We start from the raw sequence: 16,794 nt of genomic DNA, 5'->3' as shown, positions 1-16,794 counted from the left end.
AATGAGCTGTGCTCATTTTTTGGGCAGTCTTATGGCCTCACGAGCATTGCTCATCAGTTGGACCAATTCTTCCTTACCTAATGAGTTGTGCTCAATTTTTGGGCAGTCTTCTGGTCTCACGAGTGTTGCTCATGAGTTGGGCTGATTCTTCCTAGCATAATAAGTTGTGCTCATCTTTTGGGCAATATCTTTAGTAACATTTTGGTAATTTATGATGTCGAGATGGTTGTTCAATTCAGAAGGTTCTTACAGTTTTGATTTCATTGGGGTTAAAGATGTGAGATTTGGTATTTTCAATTTCAGTTAGGATTCGAAATTGGTTCAAGATGGATTTATTTCAAAGGATTTGGATGTGTATGCACCAAGTTTTCAATCATTTGCGGCAAAGGAAAATGCAAGTGAGCATGTAGTGTTATAGATTTCGCAGACTATTTTTGTGTCGTCTATGTCATCTATGGGGTCTATAAACTCAGATTATTCAATTGTATCCCAGTTGATCCGTGAGTCCCATGTTGGATTTTTTGGACATGAGGTTGTGAGTGTAGTGGCAGATTGAAGTTTGAGATTGAGATATGTGACATGTCTACTATTGACGACAGTGATTTTGTTACTGCTTGTTTTTATTATGGTGTGGATTGTTCGGCTGATTGGGCTCCAGGTGCTCGACAGAATATCACTAAGGAGCTCGGTTTTTCTATTTGGGGTTTTACCCATTGTAGTTGCTACAATTGTGCAATTTTAATGTGTGTTGCAATTTCAACTCAAATTTTCAATTGCAATTTCAAATTCACTCTTCAGCGCACATGAATGTGCAAGAGTCACCATTACCGACCCCATGGTGCATTCGGTCAACCCATTAGAATTTCAAAGCTTGGCTTTGTTTATTTGACTGGCAATGCAGCTGTCATGACCCCACTATATATTTGGTGCATAGGTCATTGTTCGATCAATTAAATAACTTGAACATCCTATTAATTATTATTAGCCATTAAGGCGGAGCTCTTCAAGCGCTAAAATTGTGGCATCTATTTGTTCGTTTTTTTTTTTTTTTTTAAAAGCTATTATTATATGATGGAGAAAAAATCAAACTTTGAGAATAAGCATATTGGCTACATAAATCTTGTGCATAAAAATACCAATTGTAGTTAGATTCACATTAGATCTGGAATTTCCCAATATTGCAAGCTAGGTCCCGGTTATTCGTCCGTCAATTTTCTTAATTGGCTTCTTCAACACGAGCAAAGCACCATTGACTTGCTTGAATGTAATGAACTCGTACCCTTTACTTTTCCCAGTGACCTTGCCAAGTATCGCGATGACTTCTTCGAGGTCACCGTAGGTGGAGAAGAGATTGCGGAGGTTCTTGATGGTAGTGTCTCATCTAAGGCCGAGAATGAAGAGTTTATGCTGGGTAGGGTCTTGATCAGCGATGGATTAGCGTTGAGTATGTCTAGGTGTTGGATGGTGGCATTTCAGATGATCTCAATTGAGCCAATGCATCTACCTTCAATTATTTGATGTAGTCATCTTGATCAAGGATTGAAAGAGAAAACCTCTCAAGAAGTTCCCATAAACGGTACCAACTGTTACAACCAAAAATTGAACGACCTTCACGATCCCTAATCACGACCACCTAAAAAAAGATAAATAAGTAAGGCTTGAAGCACCCGGGGTGTACTTCAAAGGATCTCTCCAATGCCTAAGTCAGGGATTGGCTTGAGAGGGTTTTTATGCAACAGTAAAGTAGAGTTTAGAATGAGATACCTTAACCTCCTCTCTGAATCCCCATTTATAATAATGGAGTTTGACCCAAGGGTGATATGTCATTTATTGGTGAATTATGGTGCAAACATGAATCGCTTCGGTTGTTATAGCATTGGCGTAGATTGCTCTAGTCGTCATCGAGCTGGCGTCAATTGCTCTGACTGAGCAGTTGACTAAGGTGGTAACTGCCCTCATCAATGTTGGAGGGTGCACAAAGATTGCATAGTAAATGTTTATCCAATTTGCATACAAACATATTTTAAATGTTACAAGGTGGTAATAGTAATAGGTAATGCAAAGATGCTAGGACTTATGCCAAACTCTATTAGAGGTGTGGGGATAGGTGTCCTGTTATGCAAGGGAGTGTGTTTTGAAGTAGGGAGTTAGATTCGTAGAAATTATATAAAATAAGAGTAAGGGGAGAAGAGAAGGTGATTAGAATTAAATTAGAACAAGTAAGGAGCAGATTGAGAAGATAGTGACAAGAGACAAAAGAATTAGAATAGAGGGAGAGAGAGAGAGAGAGAGAGAGAGAGAGAGAGAGAGAATAGGAATATGGCTGGTTGTATATAATAGCACTAGGCAGGGTGAATAATATTTGCAATATATTTACAATATTATCATTAGGGATACTTATATCTATCTAATTCAAGTTTACAATTACAATTGGCCCCCAATACTTGCAAAAAATTAGAAACCTAAGTAAAAATTTCAAAGAGTTTCTAAACACAAAAAAGAAAAATCTATTTATAACATTGTCATTTATTATAGTTGACTTTGTCCATCTTCCTATTTCTGAAATTAGCCTTCTTTAAATTAGAAGGTACCATAGTCAACTCTTCCCCTTCATTGTGATTAAGTTTTACCAAGATTTTTATGATTATTCTATCCTCACAAGATTGTTCAAGTATTTGATGTTGCTTCTCTTAAGCCTTGTGGGGTTCTCTTGAGTCATGTGACTAATTGTACGACCTCCATATTGCATCTTTGGTGGGTGTACAAAGATTACACAAATATATAGTGTATTTTTAATACAAAAAAATTAATTATAAACTTTTTGTACAAGTAGATAAATTTTAATTACAACTTTAAATTTTAATTTTTATAAAAATAATTTTCATTTTCTCTATCTAGCGCACATTATGATGAGTTATGATTTCAACATACAGAATTGGGAAGTAATGTTTCATTTACATATTTAAGTAGTACAAGGAGACTCATAAATACACACAATTTTATATGTATTAATAATAGTTAAATATTTATATAATTGTTATCATTACCTTAGTAGTGCTTTGAGTTAATTGAGTTTATTAAAGAATTTTTACAAGGTCTCATTGTGCTTGTCCAGGGCCTTCAACAATAGAAAGACCTTAGATCAAAGAGAGGATTGCATTTTTTAGCATTATTTATGACAAGAATTAATGGAACTGAATAAGTGCTCATAAGATTTATATTTAGAAGGTTAACTTACAAATAAAATAGATTGGAAACAATATATACATACATGCATATGTATATAGATATACCTTGAAAACCATGGTGGATAATTTTTAGCTTCTTTGAAGAAGGTTTGGATAAACTTTCACTGCCTTTCTTCTTCTTTTACAAGATCTTCCTTTCTCTTGGAAGGTTCATTGGCAGCCAACCTTAAAAGTAAAAAATAAGATACCCCATGGTATTGTAAAATTTAAGTTTGTGCCATGGAGCAGTTAAGCAGTCAATAGAAGGATTGACCAAAGACACCTTTAAAGCATTCTATTAGTAATTTGGATCTTTATGGGAACTCTTTATGCACAAAAAATTCTTTTATGTAGTTAATAGATGAAAAACATGATCCAAATTCAATTTTGTTAATCTAATTAATTTCCCTCTAATTCAAAATGCACAAACAAACTTGATTCAATAAATGTTTAAGCTGGCTTATGATTAGTCAAATATTCACCTTTGATCCATTGGAAGAAGATGACCCCAATTTATATAATTGTTATCTATTAGCAATGGAAATATTCTTAAAGGGGCTTGGTGTAGAAATGATCTTGTTGGGATCTTAAGTCTCTTTCTCATATGTCCACCAAGGAAGAGTGCATGCCTCTAATTATTGAGTGAATAAATCACTTCCTTTCATATGATTAAGACACATGTTGTGATCATAATCCTTAGTTAGTTTAATAGGGTTTTGGGTTAAGCTTAAATTGCTCAAGCTTGGGCTTAGATGTTTGCTAAAGGAGTAAGCTAATATACATGGAATGAGCTTAAATAGACCCTAAAATTTTGTTATTAATCTTGACAATTTTACGTTTAGCAAATCAAGCTTAATTCTATGACCGGTCAATTTTGATTTTCACAAGGTGGGTAGAATTGAGTTTTGACTATTATTAACTTTTTTCATGACATTTTAATTAAATTTTGATGTCTAAAAATTGATATAACTTCATGGCATGTCTCTAGGTGTATTCTATTTTTTTATTTTTTATTTTATGGATTTACAAAACCAACTAACGAAATTGCCATAGTTTGTGTGTGGGGGAGGTATGGAGGTGATGATCAAGTCACAATGCTCCAAGACAAGCCTTTCCATAGTTAAACTAATATTAAGAAAAATAATTAATTACTTTAAAAATAAAAATAATTAGCAGCCAAAAAACACAAAACAGTAACACTATTGCAATGAAAAAACCACATTTATGTGAAAAACACTTTGGTGTGAAGGAAAAAATTAGGGGACAAAAGTCCTTTTCCAATCTTCCACTATGTCAAAATAGTAGGTTAAAATAAGTCTTCCTTAGTTGCATACATCAACTAAATTCATCAAGAACAACAAATTCTTGGCATACAAATCAACATGAGTCATCACCAACAATGGTCGAATCAAACTTCAAGAAAAAATGGAGAGATCTCACCAAAGTAGAGTCCGCTATCCAAACCATGAAACTAGTGCAAATGAGCTTCAAATGACAATTAAATTGACTAGATTGAAGAAGGATGAGTCATGAACATAGTGTCAAAATTTCAGCTTCAATAGATGGCAAATCATCATTTGATCATAACAATCAATCTAATTGAGCAGACACCTTTAACCTTAACTTTTAGCTAGTTTCTTCTCTCCTTTACTCTCATCTTGATTGCCACAATTATGAATGAAAAAAGCTCTAACTTCTGCCATAAATCTCATAATTTGCTGCCTTTAATTTCTCCAAAGATCATTGTTCACCTTCAAAGCAAATCACAACAAATTATTTAATGAACCAATCCCTTCATAACACCTAAGTGTGCTACTCCAAAACATAAAACTCTTCTAATTTCACTTCAGCATGGATTCCATTTGGGCATTGGCCAAAACATCCAAGTGGACCAGTCATACATGCAAGCCATCCTCCACATAAGAGGGAAACCCAAGATTGTGAATCTCCTTGGACATATGTAGGCCTGTCCTATATTATTTGCTTATCCTACCAAAGTATGTAATAATATGAAAAAATGATAGAGTGCACAAACTACAATTAATAGATAGCAATGTGTGAACTCAATTTTACTAATTTAAATAAAATGTTGGCACAATTCTCTATTTATTCTCTAAATATATATGGATAAGGTTTCTTATGACTTGATCTGCACAAACATTATGATTTGATAATTTTCAAGATCACCTAAAAACCATGTAATTTTGATTTTAATCTACTTGAACCAAAGTGGAAGCTCTAGGTGTTGATCAAACAGTCATAATTGATCAACTAGAAGAATATCACATCAATTTATAGGCCTGTTATATTGTAGTGGGAAAATCCTTGAAGGGTTTTGCTGTAGGAGTAATCTTCTAGTTGTTTACATCTCCTTGCATGTGCCCAATAAGGAAAAGTTTTATAAATATATTAATACATGTCGTAATCATGCCCTTTAATTAATTTAATTTGATTGGGTCTAAATCAATTCTTTCTTGGACTTTTAATTTTAGACTTCACCCAAGAACTAAGCAAATTTATTTGGGCTTAACTTAAATAGATTAAGTAATTTTGGGCTTAGCCTTGTTAGGTTCAGTTTTGACTAATATTGACTCTAACCAAGGTGAGAAACTACTTTTGCTTCTTGACTTGTCAATTTTTAGCCTGCCATTTTAGTAAAATTTTAATGCAATATGCTCCTATCTAGAAGAGATACCAAGGGAGAAAAAGAGTAGAAAGTATCACCTATCCCCGAGGTATCAAAATAAAGATTCTCCCCACTTGGTGAGCACCAAGTGAAAATATATGCCTTGAGATGTGAGACACACTCTTTGTGATACAAGCAAAGTAAAATAAATTATCATTACACACACACACACACACATTTGCGACTTAAACTTATTCATGCAAAAGTCCTAAGTCAATTCCAACTCTAACAAAAGGTGTCTCTCTCCCCACATGGTAAATTAATTCCCCTAACCTCCAAATATATTAAGGTAAAGGAACCAAAAAATTTAGACGCTTCAACCTCTAAAAACCAAAATGAAAAAAATAAAAATAAATTGTACAACCTCTAAAGAGCAGAATAAAAGAAGTAAACTAGATCTTTGATTTTTAAAGAATGAGGTAGAGAACATACAAACCCTTAATCTCCTAAAAGTGGTTGGAGAAGACAAAGACAATCTTTGAAAAGCCAAGTAAAGAGAACAACTTAAAACAATCATATTCATGAGAAAGGATACACAAATAGTAGAATAACACATTGTCTATACTTAAATATTCTACCTAACCTTAGAAATTAGGGGCCTATATTTGAGCGACGAATTGCAAACTAGAAATATGAATAGAATCAATTGGCTCATCTCCAAGGATCAGCATGAAGTGAGACTCTTCTATTACCAAATGCTCCCTTAAGTAACAATATGAGCATCATCATCAGTGACCCATGATGGATCATGTGCCTACTATGGTAGGATAATTCGCATTACATCCTATAGCCTAGATCCTCCTTGATAGAGAAAAACATATTTTCCACAAGATTTTGTGCTTATTTTTTGTTAACTATACTTATAATATAGTTTTGTTTTTCTCTTATGCGCGCCACTTGAATGAAAGAATTGAATATTGGTACAACATAATTAAATAAATAAAACAAAAGGTGCTAACCAACTTTTTGCTCAATGCTACTATTTCTAATAAACTTCTCAAAAATCAATCAATTGATGGATTAGTACTACTTGGTGTTTTGTCCACAATTAATAGTATAATTACTAAATATATGTTCTTGTTTTGACCTTGCATACTTGTCATTCTTTTTTCACATGAAGCTCTGTTATTTGTTTCTTCTTTCTTTTCATATGTATCCTTGTAATATTTATGGCAAATCCAACACTTATAATAATGGACAAAGGGGTATGGTTGCATCAAAATACTCAAGTCAAGGATATTGGGCCATTGACACTAAACTCTACAGACTACTAGGTCGTTGATCATTTTACAATGTTAATGCAAATGATCAAATTAATTTTTATATTAGTATATTAATAATTTTGTGCATGAATAGGAAATTGAAAAAAATGTACGAGAAAAGCTCAAGGATGCTAAAAAAGATGCTCAAGATAAAGGAAAGGGCATTATGATCGCTGAACCTGAACGGTATGTATGATATACTAATTTGTACCAGTTGGAAGCTCAAAGCCTAAATGTTAATGCACACCCACACCTCTCTCTCTCTCTCTCTCTCTCTCTCTCTCTCTCTCTCTCTCTCTCTCTCTCTCCACTTCATTATTTTATATTTTATTTTGTTTTACTCATTAGACCTAGGCAACACAAGGAGGGATGCCTTATTCCCTCTCCATTATCTATCCCTACAACACCCTACAGTTTGAAGCCCAATGTATGTGTCATGTTTGAAATGCTCACTATTCAAAATTTTCTCTCTCTCTCTCTCTCTCTCTCTCTCTCTCTCTCTATATATATATATATATATATATATATATATATATATATATATATGTATGTATGTATGTATGTATGTATGTATATCTCCGCTATTTATTTTTTATTTTTATTTTGTTTTACTCATTGGACATAGACTACACATTGAGGGAAGACTTATTCCCTTTCCATTATCTATCCCTACAACATCCTAAAGTTTAAAGCTCAGTGTATGTCTCATGTTTGAAATACTCACTATCCAAAGTTTATTTCTCTCTCTTTCTCTCTCTATAGATACACACACACACACACACACACACACACACAGAGTTATATATACAAACACATGAAGAGGATAATGCACACCCATACATATATATAAGCATTCGATTGGACTTGTTAGGTTTTCCTTCTTTGCGCTCATGATATTTTGTGTTATTACACTTTTAGTGGTTTAGTTTCTTAGTTTTTTGGTTGCTGGTGTTTGGTTTTTTGGTTTGATTTATGTTAGTTAAGTTAGTTTTAGGGTCTTGGAATTTGCTTTTGTTGTCCCAAAGTCTCAAAATTGTAACCACGGTTTTCCTCCGCCATAAGTGAGGGGTTTTCTAATAAAGTTAGGAGGTGCCGCCCTCTTTTACCTAAAAAAAATAAAAAGGCATTCTCCGCTAACTCCAAGCATCATCAACTAGTGTTTCTTTTTCCTGATTTGTTGGAGAGAAATGACATAAAGATAGGAAGTTTCAACCTAAGATCTAGACCAATGAGAGAATAAAAAAATTTTGGTAGAAGCAGTGGCCACTAATCTAACCCACTCCTTAAGTGCAGAAACCCTAGTCGTGGCCCTGTGATGAATAAGATAGGGAAAGTTGGAGGGGGTCATGCCAAGTATAGTGAGTCATTTTCTTGACATACATAAGGTGAAAACAAAGGTAATTGTGTCAAATTGATTGAATTTCACGTTATCTCTAACTTTTTGATTGAATTTGAGCCCTATCTGATTTTGGATGGATCTCAATTAACACATCAAACTTTGTATTTTTTTTTTTTAAATGAAAATATATTTATTAGGATCATTCAATATGAGATGTATTCAAGATCGCCATTTGTTGACTTTATGCATGGGATAAATTTCAATCAAAAGTTGGTGATAGGATGCATTTTTAGTCTACCAATTCAAATGGTTTTCTACAAAATTTCATATGCTTCCTAAATAAAATATGTCATAGAACTTGGGAAATTAGGTATTGAAATAAAGCATTTGTTATGCATAAGCAAATATATTTACTTTTTCTCAATTACTTTGTTGAAAATTAACAATTTTCATAGGGCCTACAAACGAAAAACATTCATGTAAACAATAATCGTAGTAGTAATTTTTGTTATCATACTTCATATGTGCTTGGTGCTTTCATGCATGACATATCCGGTGACGTGGCCCTAGTACATGCAACCATGGGGCCCACCTTCCCTTGCATACGCAACCATGGGACCCACCTTTTCAGACATACCTCATTTATTGTATTTATATGTAATTTATATGTCAAATAATTTGTTGCAGTGGAGGGTATTGTATTTATATGTAATTTATATGTCAAATAATTTGTTGCAGTGGAGGGCATCACTGTAAGTTGGTTGAGACGAGGAAAAGAAAGTTGTCAACTGTATATTCCAAAATGAAAAGTGATCGAGCTAGTTATGAAAATCCCTTTGAACAGATTTAGCTTGGAGGATAGAATTATTTTTTTATGCTATGAGCAAAGAAGTGATTACAAAGCATTAGGTGCATATATGGTGGCTTAACACTGCTTATAAACAGATATTATATAGAGACATCTACTTCATTTAGAGACATTCGTGATAGCTTTTAGAAGTTAAATGCCCCTTTAAAGTTTGTCTATTCTTTTGGAAGATTGGATTGGAACTATTTTTCTACCTTTGGTATTGTTGTTAATGAAGTTTGTTGCTGATCTTAACCAAGTAGAGGCCTTTATAAAGTCAAATTTGATGGTGCTTAATTATGTGGAGGCTCATGTAGCTTGTGGAATTGGATGATTATTTGAAACTTCAATGGTGAATGCCTTACAACATTGTCACAGAGGGTTTGGTTTGCTAGATTTAGTCGAGGTAGGTGTAACTAGAGCAATAGTTGAGTTAGCTATAGAGCTTTACTTATTTGACGTTATTTTGGATGAGGATGCTCTTAATCTGATCAATCAACTTAAAAAGTGTTAAATTTTTGAGGTGCCTTAGAAGGGGCATGGGAAAAATATATTTATCATGTATCTAGGAGTTTGGATCTTCGACTTTGAATTTGGAGAAACACAAGACAAAATTGTATTCAGTTACATCCAAATATGATCCACACAAATTCAAATCAAAAACCTTAAATTCATATTCTCAAATACCACATTAACTTTGACGCCAATTAACATCGTACATTTAGTCAATTATGCTTATACATAAGACATTATAATATAGATTTTACTATGCAATGCTTAGAATCAGACATTCAGTCAAAATAATTTGTTGAAAATATTATTGTCATTTTTAAAATTTTTTCTTCAACAAATATGGCATATATAATTGCTTACTAAGAAACATTTTGTTTTCAGGGGGAAGAAATATCTCGATGCTTCCTATCCCATGAACAATACTGGTGACTCTGAGGACAACAACCTAGACTATGTAGCTCAAAATATTGAACTTGACAACAATCCAAATCTTCAAACGAAGAAATCAAAAGATAAACCTGTTGGCCCGCCACTGTTAATAGAGATTCCCCGAGGAGCACCACCTCCTCGTAAACCGGAAAAGGTTTGTTTTTGTTTTCTTTTTCTTTTTATTCTGCATGCATAAACACAAAAAAAAAAAGTGTAATGCATTTATTTAGAAAATTAAGTGTTGCTTATGTTCAGACACACATGCATACGTATAATGAGAAAAAGTAGAAAATGAATTTATTTAATAGGTAATTTATTTATTAATTTTTTTGCTAGGTTACGAGCAATTTATTTTTAACATATAAAATGCTTTCTTGATTAGAATATATAATTAAACAATATAGTAATCCAACCATCCATGACTTTGACATTGAACAAACTTTCATACGTTTGTATAATAAATTTATCTATTACAATTAACTAGGCTGAGTACTTTTTTTTTAACTATATCTTGTGTACGAGTTTGTTGGATTTAAGTGAATTTATTTGACTAGTTAGTCTTTAACTCTTGTTTACAAGTTCTTTGGAGAGTGAGTCATAGTCTTAACTTGATGGAAATATAGTGAAAGTTGTGCAAAAACAATCTCTTCCAATCAAAAACTCCCAAGAATTGATATCCTTAGGTGATCTAATAGTTATATTCATCGACTAGGTGGACTAGACTAACAACCACCTACTTAAATTTACAATTCAACGCTAATATCTCCTAGGATTTTGGAGGATGGTTAAGGAAGTTGAATACTTGCTTACCTAGAGGACAAGAAAGCATGTAGCTTCTAATGTCCTATGCAGCATTCACTTAATTAAAAGAACTCTGTTTTGAGAAGTGCCTCTAGCAATTGAATTCTTTATTTATGTAAACTATTATCATTGCTATGATTTAATAACATTATTGCTAATAGCTATTATTTTTTAATATTTTTTTTTTGTTATAATGATGGGACAATGCCCAAAGGAATGAAACAAAACTAGGATGACATCGTACGAGGAATAGCTGCACCAACTGCAGTATAAAGTGAAAAGCTTAACGAAACAACTAGGAGCTCTGAAAAGTACATATTCCTATCCAAATCTAGTGATAAGTTAGCTAACAAAAACCTATTACTTTCTCGATATATCTAATATATCCAGACTATCAATCCATGAATAAGAGTTCTTTGCAATGTTTAGCAAAATAAAATATTGGATGAGAGCATACAATGTATGTTGTGAATAAACTCAGAATTGCACAGTGGAATTTAAATGCAACAATAATGAAAAACAAGTAAAGAACACACATGTAATATATCTGAAACCAAGAATAACAACATGAAGATTTATGTGGTTCGGCAATGCCTACATCCACAGGAGTAATCGGCAAAGGTTTTCACTATGAGAATGTCGAGGAACACAATACAAAATAATACAATGATCTTCCACACTCTGAATATACTCAGAATGGTATATTTATAAACTCTTCAAAGGTTTGCCTCCAAACACCCAACCATTTTAACGTTCGCATTCAAATTTTAAAATCAGTCTTACTGCCTCAAGCCAATCAGTTGACTGTTTCAAACAAAATATAGTTGTCTGAATTTCGGATCAAACCGTCGACTAATTTGGCTAAACAGTCGACGGTTTGCTGCTGCTTCTCAGCACAAGTGACTTTCAACTATGTTTTCTTCCTTGTTTATGTACTCTATTAAGTATATGAGTCACAAAAACACAACAATCTCCACCTTGGCGAGTATATGCCCCTTAGGAGAACTTTAAAAATATAGCTTGTTGCTCCACCTTGACCTTGGAACGTTTGGTTGGGTCCGTCTCCCTTCAAGCACTTGGAGACATGAAGTGAGTCCAAGCAATGCTTGAACTTTTTAGTAGTAACCAGTTTTGTCAAAATTTCCACTACGTTTTTAGATGTGTGAACCTTCTCCAATACAAGTTTACCTAAAGTAATCAATTCCCAAACCTTGTGGAGCCTTACATCAATATGTTTGGTTCTAGCACGGTACACTTGATTCTTTGTTATGTAGATAGTGCTCTAACTGTCACAACGTAGCACAACCCCACTTTGCTTTATACCCAGCTCTTTGACCAAACTGGTAAGCCATAAGGCTTCCTTTGTAGTTTTGGCAACTACCATATATTTAGATTCAGTTGTAGACAATGCCATCAAGGATTGTACCAAGGACCTCCAACATATAGGTCCTCCCAAAAGGGTAAAGACATAACCCTTTGTAGACCTTTTGTCATCCATATCCCCTACATAATCAACATCAACAAACCCCACAACTAATTGACTATCCTGTTACTTTCCAAACATGATGTCATAACTAGAAGTATCTCGTAAGTATCTAAAAATCCATTTGACAGCTTCCCAGTATTGTCTACCCGGATTAGAGAGAAACTTTCTCGCCCGACTCATTACATGTGCTAAGTCTGGTCTTGTACACACCATGACATACATTAAACTCCCCATGGCGCTATCATAGGGGACCTTTCACATGTCATTGATATCATTATTTGTACTTGGGTATTCAGTAGTAGACAATTTAAAGTAGCTAGCTAAAGGTGTATATACCGGTTTAGCATCAGCCATGTTGAACCTTTCCAACACTTTCTCCACATAACCACCTTGAGATAACCACAACCTCCCTATAGTTCTATCCCAGTGAATATTCATCTCAAGTATCTTCTTGATTAGACCAAGTTCCTTCATGTCAAACTCTTTATGTAATATATCATTTAACTAATTTACCTTAGTTAAATCCTTCGTAGCCATTAACATGTCATCGACATACAACAATAAGAAAATAAGAGAACCATCATCAAGCTTCTTCATGTACACTTAGCAATCATATTGACATCTTCTATAGCCTATCCTGATCATATAGGAATCAAATCTTTTGTACCATTGCCTTAGAGACTGTTTCAGCCCACAAAGAGACTTTGTCAACTTGCAAACTAAGTGTTCTTGCCCTGGTTCACCAAATCCCTCTAGCTGTATCATATAAATCTATTCCTCCAAGTCACCACGGAGAAATGTCATTTTCACATCCATTTGCTCCAAATGCGGATCATAATATGCTACTAACCCCAACACTACCCTGATAGAAGTGTATCGGACCACAAGTGAAAATATTTCATTATAATCTATTCCCTTTTTTTTTTGTGAGTACCCCTTTTCAACTAACCATGCCTTGAAATGCTCTCCTTCCTTTTCTAAAATTATTTTGTTCTTCTTATATATACCCATTTGCAACCTATTGCCCTGTTCTTATTTGGAAAATTCACGAACTCCCAAGTTTGATTCTTATGCGGCGATTCCATTTCCTCAATCATAGCACCCATCCACCTACTTTTCTCCTGGTCGTGCACTGCCTTTTAAAAAGTAGTTGGATCATTGTAACTGGTAATGAAAGCATAAGATACTAACTCTTCAAACCCATACCTTGGTGGTGGTTTGATAGTGCGTTTGGATCTCCGTATAAGAATATTATCGACTTGTTGGTTTCCTAAGCTAGAACCCTTTGCAACCGAGGAACCAAGATCATTATCATTGCCCTGAGTTTCTAACTCCACCTGCATAATATGTTTGTTCCTGTTCCAGTTTTTGGGCTCCTGTTTCTCTTCATTATCAACTTGAGTGCACACACCATAACTTTCTCATCGAAAACTACATCCCTACTGATCACCACCTTACTTGCCATTGGATCCAATAGCTTGAACCCCTTTACACTCTTTTGATATCCCAAAAAGATGCAGTGTTTATACTTTGCGTCAAGCTTCGATCTTACCTCACTAGACACGTGAACATAGGCTGGACAACCGAATACCTTTAGTCTGGAACAATCTACTGTATTTCTCATGTATACCTCTTCTGCCACTTTCCCCTCTAGTGATGCTCTTGGTGATCCGTTTACTATGAACAAGTTGTACTAAATGCCATGACTCAGAAGTTCTTCAGTAGCCCTACATTAAGCTTAAGACATCAAGCTCTTTTAGTTAGAGTTCGGTTCATTCTTTCAGCCACACCATTTTGATGAGGTGTTCAAATAGTGAAATGTCTCTTTATGCCGTACTACTCACAAAACTCCATGAACCTAGAATTAGCATACTCAATCCCATTGTCTGACCTAAGGCATTTGATTATCCTCATCGTCTAGTTTTTCACTTCAGTTTTCCACAACTTAAACTTGGAAAACATATCAAGCTTGTGCCGCATAAAGTACACCCAGAATTTTCGTTAGTAGTCATCAACAAAACTCACAAAGTTAAACAAGTCCACGTCTTGATGCTACTCTAACCTGTCCTCACACATTATAATGTATATAATCAAGAATACCTTCCATTTTGCGAATAGCTGATATAAATTTTCCCCTATTTTGTTTCCCAAGAACACAAAACTTGTAAAAATTTAGCTTACATGTTTTCATACCTTTCAAAAGTTTCCTCTTGTAAGGTTCTTTCATACTATGTTCACCCATATGCCCAAGCCACATATGCAACAAAATGGTTTCATCACATTCAAAATCTACAGCTGCAGCTCCACATACAACAGTAGTCCCTTGCAGTGTATAAATATTTCCATCTAACTTTTGCCCTTTCATCATTGTCAGATTACCATTGCACACTTTCATAATACCACTTTCGAACTTGTAATTGAATCCATTACAATCCAAAGTGCCAAGTGAAATGAGACTCTTCCCCAGGTCCAATATGTGTCTTATATTGCTCAAGGTTCTTAGAGCATCATCAAACATTTTAATTTTAACAATTCCTATGCCAATGATTTTACAAGAGACATCATTGCCCATAAGAACTGAACGTGAATTTACCAACCTGTAAGTGCTGAACCACTCCTTATTTGGATTCATATGGCAAAAGCATGCCAAGTCTAGAATCCATGAGTCTGTAAGGTGATCCAACCTCGACAAAACTGAAAGTACATCGCCATCACTGCAAATCGAATTTCTTTCTTGAACTACATTTGCTAATTTTGAAGTCCCTTCATGTTTTTCAGTATTTCCTTTCTTCCAATCTGGACACTTCAGTTTGATGTGCCCTTTTTTTACCGCACTTTTAACATCGGATATCCTTTTTCTTCTTGAATTGAGTTCAGTATTTTTGACTCAATCAATTTCTGAATTTTCCTCTCCCATGATCATGGTTACCTTTCACGACAAGTCCTTCTCCGTGTGAATTTTCATCGCCGACTTTCATCCTTTGATGAAACCCCAACAAAGCACTTGTCACCTCTTCCAAGTTTAGTGTCTCTTTCTCCCATGTAAAAGTGGAAACTAGATTCTCATATGTGTGAGTCACTGGCAAGGAATTCAATAGTATCAACGCCTTAACATCTTCTTCAAATTTCACATCAACTTGCATTAAATCACTTATGATTTGATTAAATACATTTATGTGTTGATTCAAGTTTGAACCATCCACCATCTTAAGCAAATAAAGATGCTACTTAAGAAGTAATTTATTAGTAAGGGATTAGGACATGTACCAGCTTTCAAGTTTTTGCCAAATAGCCGTAGGAGAATCTTCCTCCATGACATGATAGAGTAATTCATTGGCTAGATATAATTGTATTGTAGCAACAACCTTTGCCTCTAATTGTCTCCAATTAGCCTCATCCATACCTTTTGGTTGAGCACTATACAAGGCCTTCACCATCCTTTACTGCATAAGGAAATCTTTCACTCTCCTCTACCACAAACCGAGGTTTTTGCTTCCATCAAATTTGATAACATCAAATTTCGCATATGAAGTTCTTGATGCCATAACAACAATGCTCTAATAGCAATTTTCTGTGAAGGAACTCGGAATTGCACAGCAAAATTTAAACACAGCAATAATGAAGAACAAGTAAAGAACATGCACACAATATATCTGAAAGCAAGAATAACAACACGAAGTTTTACATTGTTTAGCAATGCCTACATCCGTGGGAGCAATCAGTAAAGGTTTTCTCTATGAGAATGTCAAGGGACATAATACAATACAATACAATGATCTTCCACACTCTGAATATACCTAGAATGGTATATTTATAAACTCTTCGGAGGTTTCCCTCCAAACACCCAACCATATTAACGTTCTCATTCAAATTTTGAAATTGGCCTCACTATCTTGAGCTAAACAGTCAAATGATTGGGTCAATCAGTCGAATGTTTCAGATAGAATGTAATTGTTTGAATTGTGGATCAAATCGTTGACTGATTTGGCCAAATAGTCGACGGTTTGCTGCTGCTCCTCAACACAAGTGACTTTTAGCTATGTTTTCTTCCTTATTTATACACTCCATCAAGTATATGAGCCACAAAAACACAAGAATTTAGCAGTGATAGAATTACAAAATGATAAAACTAATAGTAAAACATGACCTCCAATTTCCCTAGTAATCTGTAACAACTCCTCCTCATAGTATCTCGAGCAACCTT

The 16,794-nt window shown here is 34.4% G+C and overlaps 1 protein-coding gene across 2 annotated transcripts in view; it reads left to right on the top strand.

Annotated features, from left to right (window-relative positions):
• Nucleotides 1-16,794, top strand: part of LOC131161664 (protein LEO1 homolog) — a 71,059-nt gene that overhangs the window by 13,063 nt on the left and 41,202 nt on the right. For both annotated transcript variants that reach the window (XM_058117593.1, XM_058117583.1), the window contains exons 2-3: nucleotides 7,270-7,361; nucleotides 10,256-10,457. In XM_058117593.1, coding sequence (XP_057973576.1) covers nucleotides 7,270-7,361; nucleotides 10,256-10,457 — 294 coding nt within the window. The remainder of the gene's footprint in view (nucleotides 1-7,269; nucleotides 7,362-10,255; nucleotides 10,458-16,794) is intronic.

This window comes from Malania oleifera, chromosome 1 (genome assembly GCF_029873635.1).
Source record: "Malania oleifera isolate guangnan ecotype guangnan chromosome 1, ASM2987363v1, whole genome shotgun sequence".
NCBI classification, from domain to species: Eukaryota; Viridiplantae; Streptophyta; class Magnoliopsida; order Santalales; family Ximeniaceae; genus Malania; species Malania oleifera.
Note: the sequence above shows the minus strand (reverse complement) of the source record. Positions and strands in the feature narration are given on the sequence as shown.